The 23,106-nt window shown below is 47.9% G+C and overlaps 1 protein-coding gene across 1 annotated transcript in view; it reads left to right on the top strand.

Annotated features, from left to right (window-relative positions):
• The first annotated feature begins 14,471 nt into the window (after positions 1-14,471).
• The window catches only part of NPFFR1 (neuropeptide FF receptor 1), a 25,017-nt gene continuing 16,382 nt past the window's right edge, over positions 14,472-23,106 (top strand). Inside the window, exon 1 of the mRNA XM_011991055.1 lies at positions 14,472-14,490. Coding sequence (XP_011846445.1) covers positions 14,484-14,490 — 7 coding nt within the window. The 5' untranslated portion in view covers positions 14,472-14,483. The remainder of the gene's footprint in view (positions 14,491-23,106) is intronic.

Raw genomic sequence — 23,106 nt, 5'->3', positions numbered from 1 at the left:
ATTATATTATTATTATTATTATTTTTGAGACAGAGTCTCACTCTGTTGCCCAGGCTGGAGTGCAGTGGCATGATCTCGGCTCACTGCAGACTCCACCTTCCAGGTTCAAGCAATCCTCCTGCCTCAGCCCCACTAGTAGCTGGGATTACAGGCACATGCCAACATGCCCGGCTAATTTTTGTATTTTTAGTAGAGATGGAGTTTCACCATATTGGCCAGACTGGTCTTAACTCCTGACCTCAGGTGATCCACCCTCCTCGGCCTTCCAAAGTGCTGGGATTACAGGTGTGAGCCACTGCGCCTGGCCCCATTATTTTTCCTTAGCAAACACACATAGAGCTTAGTGGGTACCAGGTAGTGTCTTAGCGCATTAGAGATATTAACTCATTTAATCCCTGTAACAATCCTAGCTAGCTTTGTGATTTGGACAAATCTCTTTTCCTCTCCAGGCCCGGTTTCCTGTCTGTAAAACTAAGGAGCTGCACCAGGAGACCCCCAAGGGCCTTTCCAGAACTCATATGGTCACTATTTCTTAGCTCCTGAAGGCCCTGTGATCACTTATAACTGTCCCCTGTGGATTAGCCTGGACTCAGGCCGCTGGCCTCCCCCACCCCAAAGGTCAGAGGTCAGAGAGAGGACTCCCACCTGCGTAGTTTCCTGTTGAAGGATGCCTCACCGAAAACATCACCAGATCCACCTGTTAATCAGGGGAAGCTGATCCTACTTTTCCTGCTCGAACTTGACAGTTTTCCTAGTGCGTCAGACTGGGCAGGACAGTCAGGAAGTGATGAGAGATTCCAGGACAGTCAGGAAGTAATGAGAGATTCCAGAGTTTGGTTTTAGGTGGGACTTTGAATGCAGAGAAGGAAACCTTGATTAGGATTGGGTAAAGATCAGGACATAGTTTAGGATCGGTGGACACAGCAAGGGGGGATTTTGAGGCAAAGGGTTCAAAGAGTCTTGGCGCATAAACTGTCTTTTGATGCGATTAAGAGTTGATCAGTTTGATCATTCTGATCAATCACTTAAAGCAAATGCTTTAAATGATTCCTTCAGAAGGCCCCTGGAACGAACAATAAAGTTATTTACAACTTTGTCTTCCCAGGCAAGAGTTTCTAGGACTAGTACTGTGATGCTGGAAAAGACGGTGGAATAATGTAGACAGGAAGCTGTGTGGGGCTACAGGATGCTAATTGTAGTCTCACCCAAATACCATGTTGTACCCCAGAGCCCCACTTTGGATCTGCTCTTCACACGAGATGTGCCCGTCCCTTCGCAGAAAGACAGTCCTGGGAAGCGAGAAGCAGTTCCTGACAGGGCGAGAATTGGCAGCTGCCCCAGAAGGCCTCGGCAGAGTCCTGAGCCAGATGTGAAGGGCAGGAAGGGCGGGCCTGGGGGAAGAGCGTGACTCAGGTCACTGGGCAGGAAAACCTCTCCAGCCCATGAGCGGCCAGGCCGTGCTCTGACTATGTGTCTCCAGGCCAGGCAGGCTCGATCCATGCCTGTAAAGGGACACAGCCCAGCTGCATTAGGTCCAAGCAGGAGCACCCCTGGAGCGCCTAGTGTTTCTCAGCACCAGCACCAGGCAGGCACTGGTATGTGGTTTTTGTTTGTTTGTTTGTTTGTTGGGTTTTTTTGACATGGAGTCTCACCCTGTTGCCCAGGTTGGAGTGCAGTGGCGTGATATTGGCTCACTGCAACCTCTACCTCCCAGGTTCAAGTGATTCTTTTTTCTCAGCCTCCCAAGTAGCTGGGACCACAGGCGCCCACCACCACGCCCAATTAATTTTTTTGTTTGTTTGTTTTTTAGTAGATACAGGGTTTTGCCATGTTGGCCAGGGTGGTCCTGAATTCCTGACTTCAGGTGATCCGCCTACCTCACCCTCCCAAAGTGCTGGATTACAGGTGTGAGCCACCTCACCCGGCCAGTGTGTTTCTCGCTTATCGTTAACATCACCCCTCTTGGTGCCCACTCTATGGATGAAGAAACAGGCTTAGCACATGACTAGGAAGGAGCAGAGCTGGGGTTGGTTTAAACTGGGTTGCAAGTCCACGGTCTTTGCTGTGAGCCCCAGGCCCCTCAGGAGGCCGGCTTGGACTGAAGTGGTTGATTGCTTTCTTCAACTGGCACGATCCTTCTCCCAACCCATTCCTGTGAAAAGACCTCTCTGAAGCTTTACTTCCCTCATCTATAAAGTGGATGCTAACACTGCCTTCCCTAATCCCATAGGATTAAGAACAGGTGACAAAGGTAAGTGCATCAGCATGGTGCCCAGGTCACACACCAGAGAGTTTCCTCTCACATCTGCTTGTGCCCACCCTTGTGTGGGCACAGCCTTTAGTGCCCAGATAAAAACCTCACTTCTTCTCAGTGCCGTGCAGAGCTGCATGCCACACATACCTGGAACTCATCTGGCCAGTGGGAGATTTAGTCCCACAGAGGATGAGAAGATTGACAGGTCCCCACTCCCTCCATCTTCATAGTTCAGGAATCTACAGAGGCTCTGTCTCAGGCCTTTGAGGATGATGAAACACTCAAGGTGTTGGCTGGGAGCCAACTGAAGCCCTTGCTACCCTATGTGTGTACATCCAAATTAATGCCTGCAGAAGCACCTGGGGCACCCTGCTTCCAGGAAGCACTTAAGTTGGGGTGCCTTCCAGGGTGCACTCTGCAGGACTGCCTCAGTGCATGCCTCCAGCGGGTGTCACTCACAATGCAGTCTCAGTAACTGGCACCGTTTGCATAGAAAATTGTGAATGGGCCACCTGGCGCTGTGCTGGGGCTGGTGCTGCATCTCTGGACTATTTCCAAGAGAACCAATCATGGGAGCTTTCTCAAATGCAGATTACCAGGCCCACATGAGCCCCATTAAACCAGACTCTGGAAGTAGGACCCACACCTCTGCACCTTAAAGGGTCCCTCCCTATTCATCCTTCACGCAGATGAGAGACCTTCTAAATCCCAATTCTCTCATCTGCTCCGAGCCCTGCCATGGCTCTCCACTTATTTCAGTATAAAAGCCAAGGCCTCACCATGGTCTTCAAGTTCTGGAGTCATCGCCCTCTGTTGCTTCTGTGGTCTCTTTCATCCTCCAGATACACTGGCTTCCAGCTGGTGCTCCAGCACCCCACATGCGTTCATGTCTCAGGGCCTTCGCATTTGCTCCCCACAGCCCTCACACACCCACCGAGATATTCCCATGACCAACTCCCTTATTTCCTTCAAGTCTACTCAAACCAAGGTCTACCCTAACCACCCTACTGCGGCCTGCCCCATTGCACTCCTGTCACTTTTATCGCCCTTAACCTGCTCACCGTTTCCTTTATCTATCATGCTTCTCCAATATAGGCTATAATTTACTTATATCTATTGCTTCTTGTCTGTCTACTCTCGCTAGAATAAAATTCCTGTGAAGGAGGGATCTTTGTCCTTCTCGGTTTCTGCTGTGTCTCCAGCACCTGGAGTGACGCCTGGCCCATAGTGGGTACACATGTATGTTTACTGAATGACTGAATGGACAGATGGTTGATGTGCAGTGATGCTTGTGGGCTTGTGAGAGAACTGCCGTGTGGTATCCACCTACCAGCCCAAGTTCAGGTCCCCGTGCTCACCAGCAGAGTCCGCTTCCACAGGACTGAAAAACAGCAGGAAGTATTCCTCATGTTGGTCTTTCCAGACACTTGCAAGCCATGGCATTGTGGCTGGGGCTTTTCCTAAGTGGAGTGGCCAGGAGTCGGTGTACATGAACTGAGAGAGAACAGTCAGTCCCCAGTGCTGTCCCTTAGCCTGCCACTGTGCCTGAAAGCCCACCAGGATGAGACTGCTGCTGTTGATGAGGCATTGCCCTGTCCATATGATCTTATTTTAACCCCTGCCAGGAGTGCTGTCCTGCCAGGATTCAGAAGGGGATTCCTAGTGGACCAGCCCTTGCTACTGAAAATGTGGACCTCAGAAGATCAGCATCAACAGCACGTGGAAGTGTTTTAGAACCGCAGCGTCGGCCAGGCGCGGTGGCTCACAGCCTGTAATCCCAGCACTTCGGGAGGCCAAGGCGGGTGGATCACTTGAGGTCAGGAGTTTGAGACCAGCCTGTCCAACATGGTGAAACTCCATCTCTGCTAAAAATACAAAACTTAGCCGAGCATGGTGGTGGGCGCCTGTAATTCCAGCTACTTGGGAGGCTGAGGCAGGAGAATAGCTTGAACCCAGGAGGTGGATGTTGCAGTGAGCTGAGATCGCACCATTGCACTCCAGCCCAGGCAACAGGAGCGAAACTCCATCTCAAAAAAAAGAACTGTATTGTCTAGGTCTCTCCCCAGGCCTATTGAATCAGAATCTGCATTGTAACAGGATTCCCGTGTGATTTGTGGCATGAATGTCCTGCCAGCTGATAAACTCAACTTGGGGTTATTTTTTTCTGCTGGACACCAATTCATAAGTTAACAGGTAACCTCACAGAGTCTGTGCCTTTAATTAATAGTAGCTAACAAAGTTACAGTGGTACATTCTTACAGGCAGGCCTGTTGAACAACGTAGTTTTCATCTTTGTCTCTTTTCTAGATTTTGTGTCATATTTCCTTATAACAGATTCCCCTGGGAGGGTATCTTGAGTGTTAACATTCCTGGGACCAAGTTTATCAGCTGCTGCATGTTTTTGTTAGAGAAAGGCAAGAGCTACCCAAAGCTTGAGGTGAAAGGAAAAACCCACAGGTGTCAAAAAAGAGTAGAGGAAGTGAAAAGCATCAATAAAAATACGTGCTAGCCGCTCACCAGGTGTCTGTGACCACACTGAGTGCTCTCCACTTCTCACCTCGTTTAACCCCCATAACAACACGGAAGGCAGCTACTATTATTTCAATATAGATGAAGAATTTGGGGAGAGGAGGAGGTGGACAACCTGGCCAAGATCAGACATGAGTTGAGGTTGGCAGTGAGGGGCACAATTCAGATCCAAATCCAGCCATTTTTTTTTTGAGAGACAGGGTCTCACTGTGTTGCCCAGGCTAGAGTATAGTGGCACAATCTCACTGCAGCCTCAGAATTCCTGGGCCCAAGCGATCCTCCTGCCTCAGCCTCCCCAGTAGCTGGGACTACAGGCACGTGCCACCATCCCCAGCTAACTTTTAAATTTTTTTGTAGAGATGGAATCTTGCTATATTGTTCAGGCTGGTCTCAAACTCCTGGCCTCAAGAGATCCTCCTGCCTTAGCTTCCAAAGCACTGGGATTACAGGTGTGAACCACCATGCCCAGCCTCAAATCCAGAGCGGAGTCTATGTATCGTAGAATTGGTATCCAGGGCCCAGTAAATGGTTTACAGAAGGCCCCATCTAAGCTGGAGGAGTCCCAGGGCTGCCCCAGCCATCCCAGATAACTGCCCACCTCTTCCTAAGAGGCTTCACCACTTTCCCACCACCTTTTAGAGATGTGGTTTTCCTGATACAGTGGCCTGAATCCTTCTTGACCTAGTAGTGCCCACCCCAAAAGCTCTCATTGCCCTCACCCAGGGTGCAGGACCCCAGACAGAGCGCTGGAGTTCCTCAGGACGTCCCAGCCCATCCCAGGAAGACTCCCTGCATGCAGATTCTCCAGAGGAGAAGGTGGGCTGTCAGAGGGGAAAAGTTCTGATGCAAACCTCTTCTGCTTCATAGATGGGAACGCTGAGTTCCAGAGGGAATGTTCCACAGTGGTCAAGGCGCAAGTGGAGCAACCCACCCAAGGACATGCAGGAAGTTAGTGGAACCCAGAAGAATGCCCAGGTTTCCTGGCTGCATGCCCTGGGTTCTTTCTGTGGCCCTCACTGGGCACTGGGGTTTGGGAGCTCCTCTATGTGGCACTCCTGGCATCTCCTCTGTGGCCACTGCGGCCCTGGCTGTGCTGTGGAAGTGAGTCAGCCATTGGAACCCTCACTTGTCGTTTATTAATGCAGATAATGACGCTGACCTGCTTCCCTAGGGAGAGCTGACTAATAAGCATTTTAAAACCTTTTGAAGCAACGGCTCCTCCGAGGCTGGAGACCGAGGGATGCCTCCTGGCTCCTAGGAAGGGACCCCACTCCTGCCTAGGCCTCAGCCTGTCTGCAGCTCCCCTGGCCTTGCTTTTCAAGGGGACAGTCCCTCCTTTCACACCACCATAAACAAACACACTGAAAATGCGGGGGATGTGCTGGGGGTCTGACTCCAGGCGCCATATTTTCACCACACAGAGACCCCCTTCTCTGTGGATTGTGAGCCTTTCCAAAATGGTAGCTACACCAATGGCCTTCCTTGTCCCAGAGGCCCATGTGCACTTCCAGCCAGAGATAGACTGAGTCTCCATGGGAGGTGCCTGCCTTCCCCACCACAGGGGAGGTATCCTGCAGGGCTCTCTTGGGCCTCATGCCAACTCTTCTCCCGGGCACCTACCAACCTTCTCAGATATCTCAGAACATGCCTCCAACTCTGCTTAGAGGATGAGGAGTATGTGTGAGGCCAACACAGGCCTTGTGGGTTCCATCAACACCCACTGAGGGCCTATGACCAGGGAGGATGCTAGCACGGGGCCTGGTGCTGTGCAAGAGAAAGGGTCTCTGCTCTTGGAGGGCATTAGGGACTGAATGTGTCCCTCAAAATTCCTATATCGAAGCCCTAACCCCACAACGTGACTGAAGATAGGTCCTGTAGGAAGTAATGAAAGTTAAGCAAGGTCCTGGGGTGGGGACCTGATCCCCTAGGATTAGTGTCCTTATAAAAGGAGACACCAGGGAGCTTCCTCTCTCTCTTGTGTGCACACACCGAGGAAGGGCCGCGAAGGGGTGTCTGCAAGTCAGGAAGAGTATCCTCACCAGAAACCAAGTCAGCTGGAACCTTGATCCGGGACTCTTAGCTTCCATAACCATGAGAAAAAAATTTCTGGCTGGGCATGGTGGCTCACGCCTGTAATCCCAGCACTTTGGGAGGCTGAGGTGGGCGGATCACAAGGTTAGGAGATTGAGACCATCCTGGCTAACACAACGAAATCCTGTCTCTACTAAAAATACAAAACAACAACAACAAAAAATTAGCCGGGTGTGGTGGCACGCGCCAGTAGTCCCAGCTACTCAGGAGGCTGAGGCAGGAGAATCGCTTGAACTCAGGAGGTGGAGGTTGCAGTGAGCCCAGATTGCACCACAGAACTCCAGCCTGGGTGACAGAGTGAGACTAGTCTCATTAAAAAAAAAAAAAAAAAAAAAAAAATTCTGCTTGTTTACCCCCCAGCCTGTGGGAAGTTCATAGACTAGCTGGGGAAACAGGCATGGGAAGAGAAATATGGCTAGAATGTCCCGAACAGTAATTTTGAAATCTTGCTGCATGTTGGAGTCACCTGAGAATCTAAAAACTCCTGATCTGGGACCGGGCATGGTGGCTCAGGCCTATAATCCCAGCACTTTGGGAGGCCGAGGCAGGTGGATCACTTGAGGTTGGGAGTTCGAGACTAGCCTGGGCAAAATGGTGAAACCCCTTCTCTACTAAAAATACAAAAAATCAGCCGAGCATGGTGGCATGTGCCTGTAATCCCAGCTACTTGGAAGACTGAAGCAGGAGAATTGCTTGAGCCCAGGAGGCGGAGGTTGCAGTGAGCCAAGATTGCACCACTGTGTTTTGAGACAGAGTCTTGCTCTGTCACCCAGGCTGGAATAAGCAAACTAACTAACTAACAAACTGATCTGGTTCCCACACTGTGACAATCTGACTTTATTGGTATGGGGTGTGATGACTTCAGGTCTCCCCAGGAGATTCTAAAGTGCAGCAGAGTTTGGGAATCACAGATCTAAGAGCTATTCTAGAAATGTGGGAGCAGAGAGGATGGGACAAGAGACAGGCTGATGGGCAGGTGAGGAGGGGGACAGGAGAGGGAGCACAAAAAGATAGCCAGCAGAGGGCATAGCACATCCCAAGGCATGGAGTAATCAGCGGAACAGCAAGGTGCTCAGTGAGGAGCGGGTCAGGTGGGAGGGAGAAGCGGTAGGATTGGAGGGTGGAGAAATGGACAAGGACTGGGCTGTGGGCCTCTTGGGTGGCCTGCGGAAGAGATTGGGTTTAACCAGGAAGTACCTGGAAGCCTGCAGGAGAATAGAAATGGATGGTGAGGGGCATGATTTGGGGAGATCACTGGGGAGAGTATGGTGTGTGGACCACAAACAAGGTAATCATTCATTCATTCACTCACTCATTCATTCATGTCTCCCGCAGTTGACCACGAACTCTATGAGGCCAGGAGCCTTGTGGCAGGTGAAAAGCTGAGAGGGGTTGCAGCAGTGATTCTCTATCTTGCCTGCATGTCGGAGTTGCCTGGAGAGTTTTGGAAAATCACTGATGTGCAGGCCCTGTGCAAACAGAGATGAATACAATTGAACTGGCCTGATTCCATAGAATCAAGTAAGCTTCACTTAGTCTTTGTTAGAGGCTCAGTGCCAGTTATTTTTCTTAAACCTCCCCTAAATGATTCTAATATGCAGCCAGGATTGAGAACTCCTGGTCTCTAGAGATATTAAGAAGTTGCAAGAGGGTTTAGAGCCAAATTCAACCCATAGATACATTGTTTGGCCTGCACCGTGTTTAAAAATAATTGTGAATTTGTTGCCCAACATTTTTAAATTGGGAGCTGAAATTTTTTATGAAAAATATCTAGAGGCCAGGCACGGTGGCTCACACCTGTAATCCCAGTGCTTTGGGAGGCTGAGGCAGGCAGATCACTTGAGGTCAGGAGTTTGAGACCAGCCTGGCCAACATGGTGAAACCCTGTCTCTACTAAAAATACAAAAATTAGCCAGGCATGGTGACATGTGCCTGTGATACTAGCTACTTGGGAGGCTAAGGCAGGAGAATCACTTAAACCTGGGAGGTGGAAGCTGCAGTGAGCCAAGATTATACCACTGTACTCCAGCCTGGGCAACAGCCCGAGACTGTCTCAAAATAAAAAAATAAATAAAAATAAAAATATCTGGATTTCTGGCTTTCTGTTGTCCCCTTTGACTGCCCTCACTACTCCTGAGAAAGTCTGATTCTGAGATCACCCTCTACCTTCTCCTCCACTGCTCCTTTAAGATGCTTCTCCAAGCAAGTGTCCACATGGATTCCAGTGGGCACAGGAGGCTTTCCCCTTTTAAAGAACTTCTCAGTTCCACTTTCTTCCTGCCACCTCCTGGCATCCAGCTTTTCAGATGGAAATCAGTTTCCAGGATGGTGGGGCTCTCTGCACAAAGGCTCCCTAGGCCACAGCGCATGTTCCCAGCTGTAGCTGTTGGAGGTGGGGTGGGATGGGGAGCAGCTCCCCTGAGGATGAAGGTGCAGGTCAAGCTCTTGGCCAGAATGCATGCAGCTAGAAACCCTGCAGGCCAAGGAAGTGGTGGGGCTCCTTGAGATGGATGGGGATTGCTTCTACACCTTGGATGGGTGCACCCTTAGCTTTCTCAGATGCTCTCCCAAAGGGCCAAAAAAGTTGAGGGAGGCAGGGCTAAGGTCCAGCAGGGCAAGCACCCAAGGAGTCCAGGGGAGTGTTCTTGGTCTCTGTCCTCCACTCTAGCTGTGTAATATTTGGCAAGGCATTTCCCTTGATGGCTTCATCTGTAAGATAGGAGCAATCGTGACTTGTTTGACTGAAAGACTCTGCATCCAAGGTTCAGGGCAGAGAAGCGCCCCAGCCCTGCAGTCAGGTGAACTTCGGAGAAAAGCACGATCTGCGATGGAGAATAATGTGGCCTCAGGTTTCCCAGGAGCTGCTTTGGGGTAGGGAGGTGTCTTGGTTTTCTAGGGCTGCCATAACAAAATACCACAGACTTAAACCAGTGGTCCCTAACCTGTCTGGCACCAGGGACTGGTTTTGTGGAAGACAATTTTTCCACGGAAGGGGGGTGGGGGTTGATGGTTTGGGGATGAAACTGTGCCACCTCAGATCATCAGGCATTAGATTCTCATAAGGAGTGTGCAACCTAGATCCCGTGCACGTGCAGTTCACAGTGGGGTTCGTGCTCCCAGGAGAATCTAATGCTGCTGCTGATCTGACAGGAGGTGGAGTTCAGGCAGTAATACTCACTCACCTGATGCTCACCTCCTCCTGTGTGGCCCAGTTCCTAACAGGCCATGACTCAGGGGTTGGGGCTTCAACAACAAAAATTTGGGGACCCCTGGCTTAAACAACAAAAATTTATTTTCTCACAGTTCTGGAGGTTAGAGTCCAAGATCAAGGTACTGAAAGGCTTGGTTTCTCCTGAGGTCTCTGTCTTTGGCTTGCAGAGGACCACCTGCTTGCTATGGCCTCATATGGCCTTTCCTCTGTGCATGTAAATTCCTGGTGTGTTCTTCTCTTCTTTTTTTTTTTTTCCTTGAGACAGGGTCTTGCTCTGTCACCCAGGCTGGAGTGTAGTGGTGTGATGTCAGCTCACTGCAGCCTCTGCCCCCTGGGCTCAAGTGATCCTTCCACCTCAGCCTCCTGAGTAGCTGGAACTATAGGCACACAACATCATGCCTGGCTTTTTTTTTTTTTTTTTCATATGTTTTATAGAGACAGGGTTTTGCCATGTTGCCCAGGCTAGTCTTGAACTCCTGGACTCAAACAATCCACCCACTTCAGCCTCCCAAAGTGCTGGGATTACAGGTGTCAGCCACCACATCCAGCCTCTTTCTCTTCTTATATAGACACCCATCTTATGTCATTAGGGCATCACTCTTATGACTTGATTTAACTGTAATTACTTACTTCCTATCTCCAAATACGGTCACATTGTGGGGTTAAGAATTCGACATATCAATTTTGGGAGACATAGTTCAGTCCAAAACAGGAGGAGAAAGACAGGGGGCACTTTTCTTTATCTGCATGGAGCAGCTTTTACCCAAACTGTCTGTTTGGCCTCCACCCATGACTTTGGGGATGAGGAAGGGCACTGTATTTAATGGCCTGTGACTTTTAATCCACACAGCAGCCTTGAGAAGAAGTAGTATAAATCCCATTTTACAAATGAGGAAAATGAGCTTAGAGGGTGTATTAATCCATTTTCATATTGCTATGAAGAAATACTTGAGACTGTGTAATTTATAAAGAAAAAGAGGCTTAATGGACTCACAGTTCCACATGGCTGGGGAGGCCTCACAATCATGGCGGAAGGCAAAGGAGGAGCAAAGGCATGTCTTACATGGTGGCAGGCAAGAGAGTGTGTGCCGAGGAACTGCCCTTTATAATACCATCAGATCTTGTGAGACTTATTCACTGTCATGAGAATAGCACAGGATTCAATTACCTTCCCCCATGATTCAATTACCTTCTACCGGGTCCCTCCCACAACACATGGGGATTATGGGAGCTACAATTCAAGGCAAGATTTGAATGGGGACTTAGCCAAACTGTATCAGAGGGCTTAAGTGACTTACCCTGGGTCACACAGCTAACAAACAATAGAGATAGAATTCACACTCAGACACACTGCCCTGCCTGCTCTCCAAGGCTAGATCCATGGAATTTGTTTTGTCTGGTACCATGTGGACTTGACACTATAGGAAGGTTTTAATGGTAAAAGAAAAATGTCTGTGGAAGAGGAGGGAAAAGGAAGAAAAGGCTCTGTGATCTGGAACTATTCAAATAAAAAAGATGGTGGAGCAATTGACCATGAGGCACTAGAATCATGTGGCTGATGAGGAAAGAAGGAAGGAAAGGGAAGAAAGTGAAAAAGTGAGACTGCATTATTCAAAGTCTAGTGCCTCCGGCCAGGCGCAGTGGCTCCTGCCTGTAATCCCAGCACCATGGGAGGCTGAGGCGGGTGGATCACATGAGGTCAGGAGTTCAAGACCAGCCTGGCCAACATGATGAAACCCCACCTCTACTAAAAATACGAAAAAATTAGCTGGGTGTGTTGGTGGGCGCCTGTAATCCCAGCTTCTAGGGAGGCTGAGGCAGCAGAATCGCTTGAACCTGGGAGGCAGAGGTTTCAGTGAGCTGAGATTGTGCCACTGTACTCCAGCCTGGGTGACAGAGTTAGACCTTGTCAAAAAACAAGCAACAACAACAACAACAACAAAAAACCCAAAACAAAGTCTATTGCCCCAGTAATTATAGCTCATATTTATTGAGTACCTACATGTTCCAGGTACTGTTGTCAGGGCTTTATATATGTTAACTCATTTAATTCTCATAACCCTACGTGGTAGGTACTATTATCCCTATTTTGTAGATGAGAGGAAACTGAGGCAAAAGACATATAACTTTCCCAAAGCACACCAACTCTAAATGGCAGTGCTGGGCTGTACAGACTTTACAGCACAGTGCCTCAATCTCTGCATTGCTCAAGGGGGTTTAATATGACCTGACACACTTCTGGGTTTTATCAGAGGGACTTCAAGAAATGTGAGCACTTCTACAGGGAGGTGGACTCAAGATAGTGATGAGATGAATAATATTTCTTGTTTACTGTCTATATGCAAAGCACTGTTTCACATGCTTTATATATAGTAACTGCTTTAATCTTCACAACCGTAGGAGATAGGTGCCATTATTATGCCCATTTTACAGATGAAGAGACTGAGGCAAGTCACAGAAAGAAAAAAGCCCAGTGAAATTCTTGTGTTTCTCCAGCAGAACAGCAGCATTGAAGAAGCAACTTCCCTCCCTCCTAACCTCTGAAGGGCTGCCCTAGGGGAAGAGAGAGGGACATGAAGGCAGAGGTACCCATTGCTGGGGATACTTCTTGCTGGGGATTAGGGTCAGAATGCCTGCTCTGGGTCAGGGTTAGACTCAATGACCTCTAAGGACCTTCTAGCTGTGAGACTGTGCCCACTGCTCAGGACAGAGGAGGAGCTAGGGAAAGAAGCGAGACTAGGAAGAATCCTGATGCCAACTGTTCCCCAGTGTCCAGTGAGCAAACTCCTGACTCCTAAAAAAAGGAAGGAACAGACTATTCACTTTCTTTCATCTGCCTAGAACATGAGATCTTTAAAAAAAAATAGATGGTACATAGTAGGTGTACATATTTTTGGAGTACATGGGGTGTTTTGATACAGGCATGCAATGTGAAATAAGCACATCATGGCGAATGGGGTATCAATCCCTTCAAGCATTAATCCTTTGAGTTACAAACAATCCAATTATGCTTTTTAAGCTATTTTAAAATATAAAATTAAATTATTATGGACTATAGCCACCCTGTTGTGCTATCAAATAGTCTTATTCATTCTTTCTAGTTTTTTTTTTTTTTTTTTTGGTACCCCATCCTCCCACTACTCTTCCCTGCTTCTGGTAACCACATGCTTCTACTATGTCCGTGAGTTCAATTGTTTTGATTTTTAGATCTCACAAATGAGTAAGAACATGTGATGTTTGCTTTCTGGGCCTGGCTTGTTTCATTTAATATAATGATTTCCAGTTCCATTCATGTTGTTGCAAATGACTGAATCTCATTCTTTTTTATGGCTGAATAGTACTCCATTGTGTATATGTACCACATTTTCTTTATCCATTCATCTTTTGATGGACACTTAGGTTGCTTCCAAATGTTAGCTATTGTAAACAGTGTTGCAACAAACATAGGAGTGCAGATAGAACCTGGGATCTTTATTCATGTGACAGAAATTTATGGTTGTGTCTGCTGGGTGCCTGACAGGGGCTGGAGATGAGTATTCTCCAATTCTGCTGGAGGAACCATTTATTAAGCATCTACTATGGGCTGGGCTGAAACTTTGGTATCACATTTACTCCCCTCAAAATCATTTTTACAAATGCAGAAACAGTCTCAGGTGCAGGTATTTTTATAATAAGAAACTTTTCCAAGGGTATCACCCGGTGAATGCCTGGACTGGTTAATTCTAAAGTCGTGGTCACCTTGCAGACCTTGTCCCCATTCTCCTGGGAGAGCCCGGAGCTGGTGGGGTTCCCCTGCCTCCCTCCCTAAGCCCTCCTGTTTTCACAGCTACCTCTCATCCCCTTCTCAGGAAGGCCCAGGGTGCTGGACCCCAGGCTGGGGTGGGCAAGGATGAGGAGTGGGGACAGAGGCTGGCATGTGGGGCAAGGAAGAGAGGCGCGGAATTACGGGCCGCCGCTGCCAGGGCTGCAATGGGAGGAGGGGTGTGTCCCCTACTTCGGAGGGGCGCTCGGGCTCTGTGGAGACAGCGCCATGCGAGAGGCCCGGGGCGCCCTCGCTCGGCGGGCACAGGTGCGCGGGTGCCATGACGACTGCGTTGCACGAGCCCCCTCCTTCCCCTGGCCTGGAGGCACGGAGCGGCGGGCGGCTGAGCCCGGCGGGCAGCAGCGCTGCGCGGGAGCCAGTCAGCCCGAGGGGAGGGAAACCGGCCAGGGTCTGGGGCCTGGGAGTGCATGCCCCCTTCCCGCCTCTAACCAGACCGACCGACCGGACCAGCGGAGAGTGGAGGCAGGGGCGCAGCCCACAACCAAGTGCCCGGGACCGTCCCTCCGCCCGCTGGCCCGAAGGGGCCCGCTGCCTCCCGCCATCGGAGACCGCCGGAGCCCGCAACAGGGGGCAGCATGGAGGGTGAGTGGTCCGGGGCTGGGATCCAGCGGTGGGGCCGGTACCCCAGGCATGGGGCCGAGGGAGAGGAGAGGGGCCGGGCAGCTGATCACCCACGGCTGTCCAGAGTCAGACGATGTGACACTCTGTGAGTGACAGAGACAGAGACACTGAGAGAGGGAGAGAGACCTGGGGTGCCCATGGGTTCATAGGGGGTGTGTGTGTGTGTGTGTGCATGTGTATGTGAGAGAGAAAGACAGACAGAGATAGATGGAGAGAAAGACCTGGTGGTGCTCTGTATTCGTTGTGTGTGTGTGTGTGTGTGTGTGTGTGTGTGTGTGTGTGTGAAAGAGACAGAGACAGAGACAGAGACATAGAGAAGACACTGAGAGAGAGAGACAAAAGACAGGCAGAGAAACACTTGGGGGTGCCTCTGTATTCATGTTGTGCGTGTGTGTGTGTGTGCGTGTGTGAGAGAGAGAGAGAGAGAGAGAGAAAGACCTGGGGTGCCTCTGTATTTGTGTTGTACATATGTGTGTGCATGTACAAGACACACACACACACACACACACAGAGAGAGAGAAAGAGAGAGACCTAGGGATAACTCTATGTCCGTGTTGTGTGTGTGCCCGCACACGGTCCCTGCTGTCTCAGCAGAGAATCATTTGAGACCAAGTGAGGAGGTGAGGACAGCTTGGCTGTTAGCTTCAGAGGAATTGTCACCCACTTTGTCTGCTTGAAGGGGTGGGGTTGTGGGGGAGATGGGATTCTAGAGGTGATATCCTCCATGCAGAATTTCTCTCCCTAGGGAAAGGAGAGTGAACTATGGACCTCACCTCCAGGATTTTAAGGGATAGTGGCCCAAGGCATAAGTCTGCTTGCTCCCACCTTACCAGAACCCTCTCTCAGCCATTGTGAACAAGGGGAACCATATTTAGGCTAAGAAACTGGAAAACCGAGGGCTGGTCCACTGTCTTGCTGAGTGTCTTTGAGATGGCGCCTAAACCTTTCTGTGCCACGGGTCACCCATCTATCAAATGGGGGAACTTAACATTCAACTGACTTCACAGGGTGTGTGTGAGGATAAAATAAGATGTGTTGTACAACATGCCAGTATGAGACAGCTGCTGCAAGAGGTAATAAAACCCCAAAATTCCAATTAGTAATTGCAAACACTGCTGTTAAAAAAGAAAATCAAGTTTTATAGAAAATCTTGTGAGGCTGCACTTGTAGTTTTCCAATGAGCCAGGGTATGAAAAGCACACACACAAAAGAGGCAAGAAGGAATCAATAACCCAAGAGGAATCTGGAAGATTGGCAGGATCTGTAAGAATGGTGTTAGTAAAGACTGCAGTTCCAGTGAACAGAAGTCGGGGGAAATTGGCAAAGACAAGAGTGAAGAGCTTTCAAAGTCTAAGAATAACAAGAAGGAATCTGCTCTGGCTTAGGCTCGAGGGCAGGCAGAGCAAGGCACAGGCAATTTTACTTCAAATTGTGGAATAAAGAGGATAAAGAGGAGATTGAGACCCAAGATAGTCGAGCGATAGGAAGAAGACATCAAGTCACCTAAATGAGCTCACTCATTGTACCCCAGACATATGACATCCCAGGGGCCCAGAGGTATTTACAGATACAATTATTGCTTATGAGGAAATTACAGAGAATGAAGGAAGTGCCAGAAAACTGAAGATGGGCAAATGTCCTGATTTTCAAAAAAGGGAAATATAGATTTTTTATTTAAAAAGCCTCTACACTGCTAAGATTGGTTTTGACCTCTATTAAAATTCCGGAAGAAATGATCAAACACAGTGTACACTTAGGAGACAACAAAGCACTTGCTCCGCTCAGAGTTTTTTCAAATTCTGAGCTGCACCCTTGCAAAGATGTGTGCCCGAGCATGTTCATCACAGTGCAAAATTGGAAACCATCCAGATAGCCATAAATTACGTAAATTAAATAAAAAATGAGACACACCTGCAATGGCATACTATGCAGACATTAAAAACTGTGCTTAGGATTTTCTTTATTGACATGGAAATATGTTCGCTACCTACTGTGAGTAATTAGAAAAAAACAGGTTTTTGAACGCATGTGTAGTATGATCCCCTTTATGCAAAATTACATAGGTTTATTATTGGAAATACACATATGCAAGTGTATACACAAAGAGGTAGTCACTAACATCTTTGTTTGATTCTCCTGCTTCTGAAAGCAGACTCTAAGACGAGAGCTTGGGTATAGGGAGTTTATTTGGGAGATGATGCTGGGCAGTGGAAGTGAGGGAATGAGGAGAGTGAGATGAAGAAGGGAGAAGAGGCAAGAAATAGGTGCCTTAATGAGCTGGTTTTAGCTGTGGGCAACTGAGGGGTTCTATCCTGCTGGGGACACTCTGAGAAAAATGCAGCATGAACCCGAGGTTTACCGCACCTGAGAGGTGGTGTTGGCTGCTTCACCTCCCCACTGGTCTAGTATTGCCCCACTCCCGCAGTTTTGGGTTGTCCCTTTTTGTGACTTCAGAGAAAGCAGAGCAGAGAGACTCCCAGGTGCAGACTCGGTGGGTGCTGAAAATTTGAGGAACCATTCACCCCAGGTGATATCTTTGGGCCAATGGGATGTGGCAGGCAGAGAGCATCACAAACACAGGGGTTCTCTCCGGATGTGAGGGTTCTGTCATGTTTACTGTCTCTTTTAAGGTGCTCAGAATTCTTTGTTGTTGTTGTTGCTGTTTGAGACGGAGTCTCACCCTGTCGCCCAGGCTGGAGTGCAGTGGCTTGATCTTGGCTTACTGCAACCTCTGCCTCCTGGATTCAAGTCATTCTCTTGCCTCAACCTCCTGAGTAACTAGGATTACAGGCATGTGCCACCACACCTTGCTAATTTTTGTGTTTTTAGTAGAGACGGGGTTTCACCATGTTGGCCAGGCTTGTCTCGAACTGCTGACCTTGTGATCCGCCCACCTCGGCCTCCCAAAGTGCTGGGATTACAGGTGTGAGCCGCCACGCCCAGCCTAGAATTCTTTTATAATAAGCACACGAAACAAAAAAAGCATTTCAAAAAGAAAGAAAATAATGTATTGTTCATTAGGAGCCTATATTATACTCACTAAGAACAAATCCAGGAGCTCAAACAACTCAACAGCAAGAAAACAAAAAACCCAATTAAAACATGGTAAGAAATCTGAATAGACATTTCTCGAAAGAAAACATACAAATGGCTAACAGGTATATGAAAAAATGCCCAATATCACTAATGATTAGGAAAATGCAAGTTAAAACCACAATGAGACATCATCCCTACCTGTCAGGATGGCTTTTACCAAAAAGATGAATGATAAGTAAGTGTTGGTGGAGATGTGGAGAAAAGAGAACCCTTGTGTAGTGTTAGTGAGAATGTAATAAATTTGCACAGCCATTATGGAGAACAGTATGGAGGTTCCTCAAAAAGCTAAAAATGGAATTACCATATGATCCAGCAAGCTCATTTCTCAGTACTTATCCCAAAATCTGAAATTAGTTACTTGAAGAGATGTCTGCACCACCAGGTTTATTGCAGCGCTATCCACAATAGCCAGGCTATGGAATCAACTTAATAGCCAGGCTATGGAATCAACTTAAGTGTATATCAAACGATGAATGGATGAGGATCATGGGGTATGTAAACACAATGGAATACTACTCAGCCTTTAAAAAGACAGAATTGTGTCATTTAAAACAACATGGACAATATTGGAGAACATTATACCACATAAAATAAGTCAAGCACAGAAAGACAAATACCACATGTTCTCACTTATATATTGAATGTAAAACAATAGAACTCATAGAACCACAGAGTAGAATGGCTCTGTGGTGAGGGAGAATGGAGTGATGGTGGTCAAACAGTACAAAATTTCAGTTAGAAGAAACGGTTTTCTTTTTTTGAATTATATTGCATAGCATGATGCATAGAGTTAATAACAGAGTATTGTACATTTCAAAATTGCCAAAAAGGCCATGTACAGTGGCTCATGCCTGTAATCAGAGCATTTTGGGAGGCCAAAGCGAGCAGATCATTTGAGGTCATGAGTTCGAGACCAACCTGGCCGACATGGTGAAACCCCATCTCTATTAAAACATACAAAAATTAGCTGGGTGTGGTGCCACACATCTGTAATCCCAGCTACTCGGGAGGCTGAGGCAAGAGAATTGCTTGAGCCCGGGAGGTGGATGTTGCAGTGAGCTGAGATTGTGCCACTGCACTCCAGCCTGGGAGACAGAGCAAGACTCCACCTCAAGAAAAAAAAAAAAAAAGATTGAGTCTGGGCACCGTGACTCATGCCTCTAATCCCAGCAGTTTCGGAGGGTGAGGCAGGCGGATCACTTGAGGTCAGGAGTTTGAGACCAGCCTGACCAACATGGTGAAATCCCATCTCTACTAAAAATACAAAAATTAGCTGGGCCTGGTGGCAGGCGTCTGTAGTCCCAGCTACTCGGGAGGCTGAGGCAAGAGCATTGCTTGAACCTGGGAGGTGGAGGTTGCAGTGAACCCAGATCATGCCACCGCACTCCAGCCAGGGCTACAGAGTGAGACTCCATCTCCAAAAAAAAAAAAAAAAAAAAAAGACACAAACATAGAGAATTAAATTCAGTCTCTCATGCTCAAAAGCTTTTTGTAGCTCTCTCGTTAATAACTGAAATTGCATTATTAGAGCTTTCCTTTTTCTAATTTAATGTCTGACTCCTTTTGAAATGCAAAAGCCCAAAAGAGACACAGCACTTTGTTATGAGTCATTTCCTCATCCACGTGAAGAAGTTTATCAGAATATTTCCTAAAAGAAGATTCTGCTAAGGTTAGAGAGAGAGAGAACATTAAGTAACCTAGGACTCCAAGCGGTGATGCCTCGTTAGGAGGTAATGGATCTCTAAGGGGTTAGGTGTACTGTTTTATTACTTCTCAGCTGAGCACAGAGTGACCCTGGTTCTGCCTCTGGCCATTGTGTGCCTGCTTCAGGCAAGGTTTTAGGTGATATATGCACTGTTCATAAAGTGTCGACTTTGTAGCAGAAGCCTCAGGAAGGCAAAGTTCCCTCCAAATCAAGGATCCCTAATTGCTGCTAATGGACCCTAGAGGTCTTTATATGTGACCTGATGATACCCAAAGAGGATGAGAAAATGGTTGGAGGTGGCAGAGCCTGAGCAGGAGCTCAAACTCAGAACACGTCTCCTGGCTTATTTGATGCACCCTGAATCCCAGAGCCAAGCAAAACCTGGAGGTCTACCACTACTGCATGCTGTATTCTTAGAGCAAGTCTCTTTTTGTCTTTGAGTTTTGATTTTCCTGTGAAATGAAGATAATTCTCCTTTCCTTGTCAGAGATAGCTTGATGTTGTATAAAACATATTTCAACAATAATGAATAATGGAAATACTATCTAATAGCGCCTATGGGATACAGCTAAAGCAGTGCTTCTAGGAGAATTCATAGCCTTTAGTACCTAACTTACTTATCAACATTCATTAATCATATTTATGTTCTAGGCCCTGTGCCAGATAATGAGGAGCATTTCAAGCTGAACAAGGCATGGTTTCTACCCCTAAGACATTTCTAGTTTAACTAAAAGAAAAAAAAAAAATCTCTACACTTAGCTGAAGCAGGATGTGAAATGTGGCCAGGACTGCAGGTAAACGGAACCAGCAGACCTTGAGGAAGCAGACAGCCATTGAACCCAGAAAGGTGCTCTAGGCATATGTTTAGCCTTTTCAAGAGAAAGAGAGGGGAAATCCCTGCCTCCCCTTTACTTTCCCCTCCTCTCCCACCTTAAGCCTCTTCTACTTCCACTTTCTGAGGCCTGGAATTCTTTTAAATAGACTGGGAGTACAGGTTCAGTATGTGATAAAGGCAGTTCAGTTTTCACTGTGAGGTAAATGACTTGTATCAGAACCTTTTCTGAATACAAGTTTTGATGGGTAAAAACAGAGACCTCCTGGAGGAAGTAAGGAGAAATAAAAAGGGCTCAGAGTAGAAGAGAAGTGTAAAGAGGGGCTCGTTTGGGGGCTCTGGATGGCTGTATTGGCAACTCAGTCCTCAAATTATTTGGCCTTTGCCAATCCAAATGATTCTTGGAAGGGCAGCCTGCTCTCACTCACCAAAAAGAGGCCAGGCTTGCAAAGTCCATGTTGCTGTGGTGGGTGCCTGGGATGGAGGGGCTTTGGTTCAGCCTGCAAGAGGAACAGTAGGAGGCTGCAATTCTCAAGAGGCCTCCTTCCTCCTAGATCCTCTACCACATCTACTTTTTACTTTCCTAAGTAGTGCTAAGAAAGCTTTTGCCAAGGCTTGCCTCCCTGGGAACAAACCCAGATGAACTAAAACCACACTGCGACCTCCTGGTTCCACACAGCTGCCTGGCAGATAGCTAATGCTGGCAATAAGCAGTCTGAAGTTCTGCAAGGACCTCTGTAATTTACTCTGCTGTCTCTCTGAATGTATTAACAACTCCATGAGGTTGGGAGAGGCAGGAAGCCCAGGTCATCCACATTCGAAAGCCAAGGAGAACACAGAGATGAAGCAGATCTCCCCAGTTCTCTTAGGAATACCAAGAGGTGGCATGGGGGCTTAGGGTCCACTATCATCAGTCTCCCAGCCACTCCAAACTAACTATACCTCCCTTTAAAAATTGTACCAAAGCAGCTTTAAGACAAGTTCCCAAGCTTCTCCTCCAAACCAAGTTTCCCAGCCCCCTAACCTCTCTCTCTCTCCTTTTTTTTTTCCGAGATGAAGTCTCCCTCTGTTGCCCAGGCTGGAGTGCTGTGGTGCCATCTCAGCCCATTGCAACCTCCACCTCCCGGGTTCAAGCAATTCTCCTGCCTCAGTCCCCCCAGTGACTGGGATTACAGGCCTGTGCCACCACACCCGGCTAATTTTTTGTATTTTTAGTAGAGACGGGATTTCACCAGGTTGGCCAGGCTGGTCTCGAACTCCTGACCTTGTGATCTGCCTCCTTCCATCTCCCAAAGTGCTGGGATTATAGGCATGAGCCACCGTGCCCAGCCCCCAGCCTCTCTTATATGCAGTCAGTGACCACCATGGGGCCAGCTCTCAAGGCCATGCTTTCCGATTCCCGGGTCCGTGTCCTTTCCTCTCTGCATGAGCACAGTCTCCGTGGAAGATTACATGGCCTGTTAAGAGACAGCGTGTGGGGTGGTGTTGGGGAGCGAGGTGAGCGCAAACATCTAATCTAGGGAACAGGAACCTTGGGGGGTCTATGGTGCTACCCCTGCCCATCTCTACCACTTCCTCTGACACTAGGATTCTGAACCTGGACTCTGCAGACTCCCAGGAGGTCCATAGATGACTAACTTGAATCCCCTTGTATTCACCAAGACACTAGGATTACAAGCAACAGAAACAAGTGTTGGCCGACCTAACCAACACTGGGAATCCATTGGAAGGGTGTAGGGAGGTCATCCAAGGGAAGGAAAAGCTGTGTTATGAAGACTCAGAGGCAAATCCAAAGCAGAAGGGGTCTGATTGGCATCCTCTGGCCAGGGGTTGGTGCAGACTCCTGATGGACGGTCCCTCAAAAGCTCCATGTGAGGAGGAGGCTGACTCCCCAGGGGAAAAATCGGTACTCAAGAAACAAGGGGTCATGGATGCAGGGTGAGCCCAAACCCTGATGCCCAACACTCCCCTGAAAGTGTGTGTCAAAATCCAGGGCTCTTTTTGGGAGAGGATCCAATGCTTTTGGAGACCATAAATTCCTCCAGACAGGAACTGTTGATTGCCATAACAAAAGGAAGCCCTAGGAAAGCAGCTGTGAAGGAATCAAAATGCATCAGAATCTTAAAGAATTTGATGACCCCCAAAATGTTAAGCCACACTAAACTTGACTGTGAGTGGTGGGAGGGCAGGGACTGTATGATTCAGTGGTTCTCAAATCTGGCTACACATGGAAATCACCAGGGGAGTTTTGTGAAAAATACCAGTGCCTGAACAACCCCATTCCCTGCCCATCATCCATATCACCCTACCACCCTGCAGAAATTCTGATCCAGTTGGAAGGGGCGGGATCTGTATTGTTAAAAGCTAGGTGATTTTGATATGAGTCAGGGCCAAGAACCAGTGACATCATCAGTATTTTATCACATGTATCAGAGTTTCCTTCTGATTAGAAAGGTTAGATGCAAGCTAGAAAAACCAAAAATAAAAATCACTTGAGGAAACACCACCCCTTGTGGACAAACAGTTATTTTTTCTGTTCATCTATAGTTCACATAAACGTACACTTTTTATACAGAATACAGACTTATAATGTATGTACACACCATTTTGTAACCATTACTATGTCCCATGGTCAATACTTTCCCTGTCACCCTGAGACCTCACTCTGTTCCGTAGGGTAAACCGTGAGAAGTGGAATGGCTGGATCTGGGGGCGGGTCCCTCACCAGGGCTCTGGACAGATGTGCCTCGACTGTGAAGAGCTGGTTTGTTGTCCCCGCACCCTGCACCCCTCCCTACAGGGCACATCCATTCACTGGCCCGTACTGAATACTTCAATTGTCAATCTGTTAGACAGACAGAAGAAAGAAAGAGAGAAAGAAAAAGAAAGAAAGAAAGAAAGAAGGAAAGAAAGAAAGAAAGAAAGAAAGAAAGAAAGAAAGAAA

Source organism: Mandrillus leucophaeus, unplaced genomic scaffold, assembly GCF_000951045.1.
Source record: "Mandrillus leucophaeus isolate KB7577 unplaced genomic scaffold, Mleu.le_1.0 Scaffold39, whole genome shotgun sequence".
NCBI classification, from domain to species: Eukaryota; Metazoa; Chordata; class Mammalia; order Primates; family Cercopithecidae; genus Mandrillus; species Mandrillus leucophaeus.
This window is presented reverse-complemented; position numbering and strand designations above follow the sequence as displayed.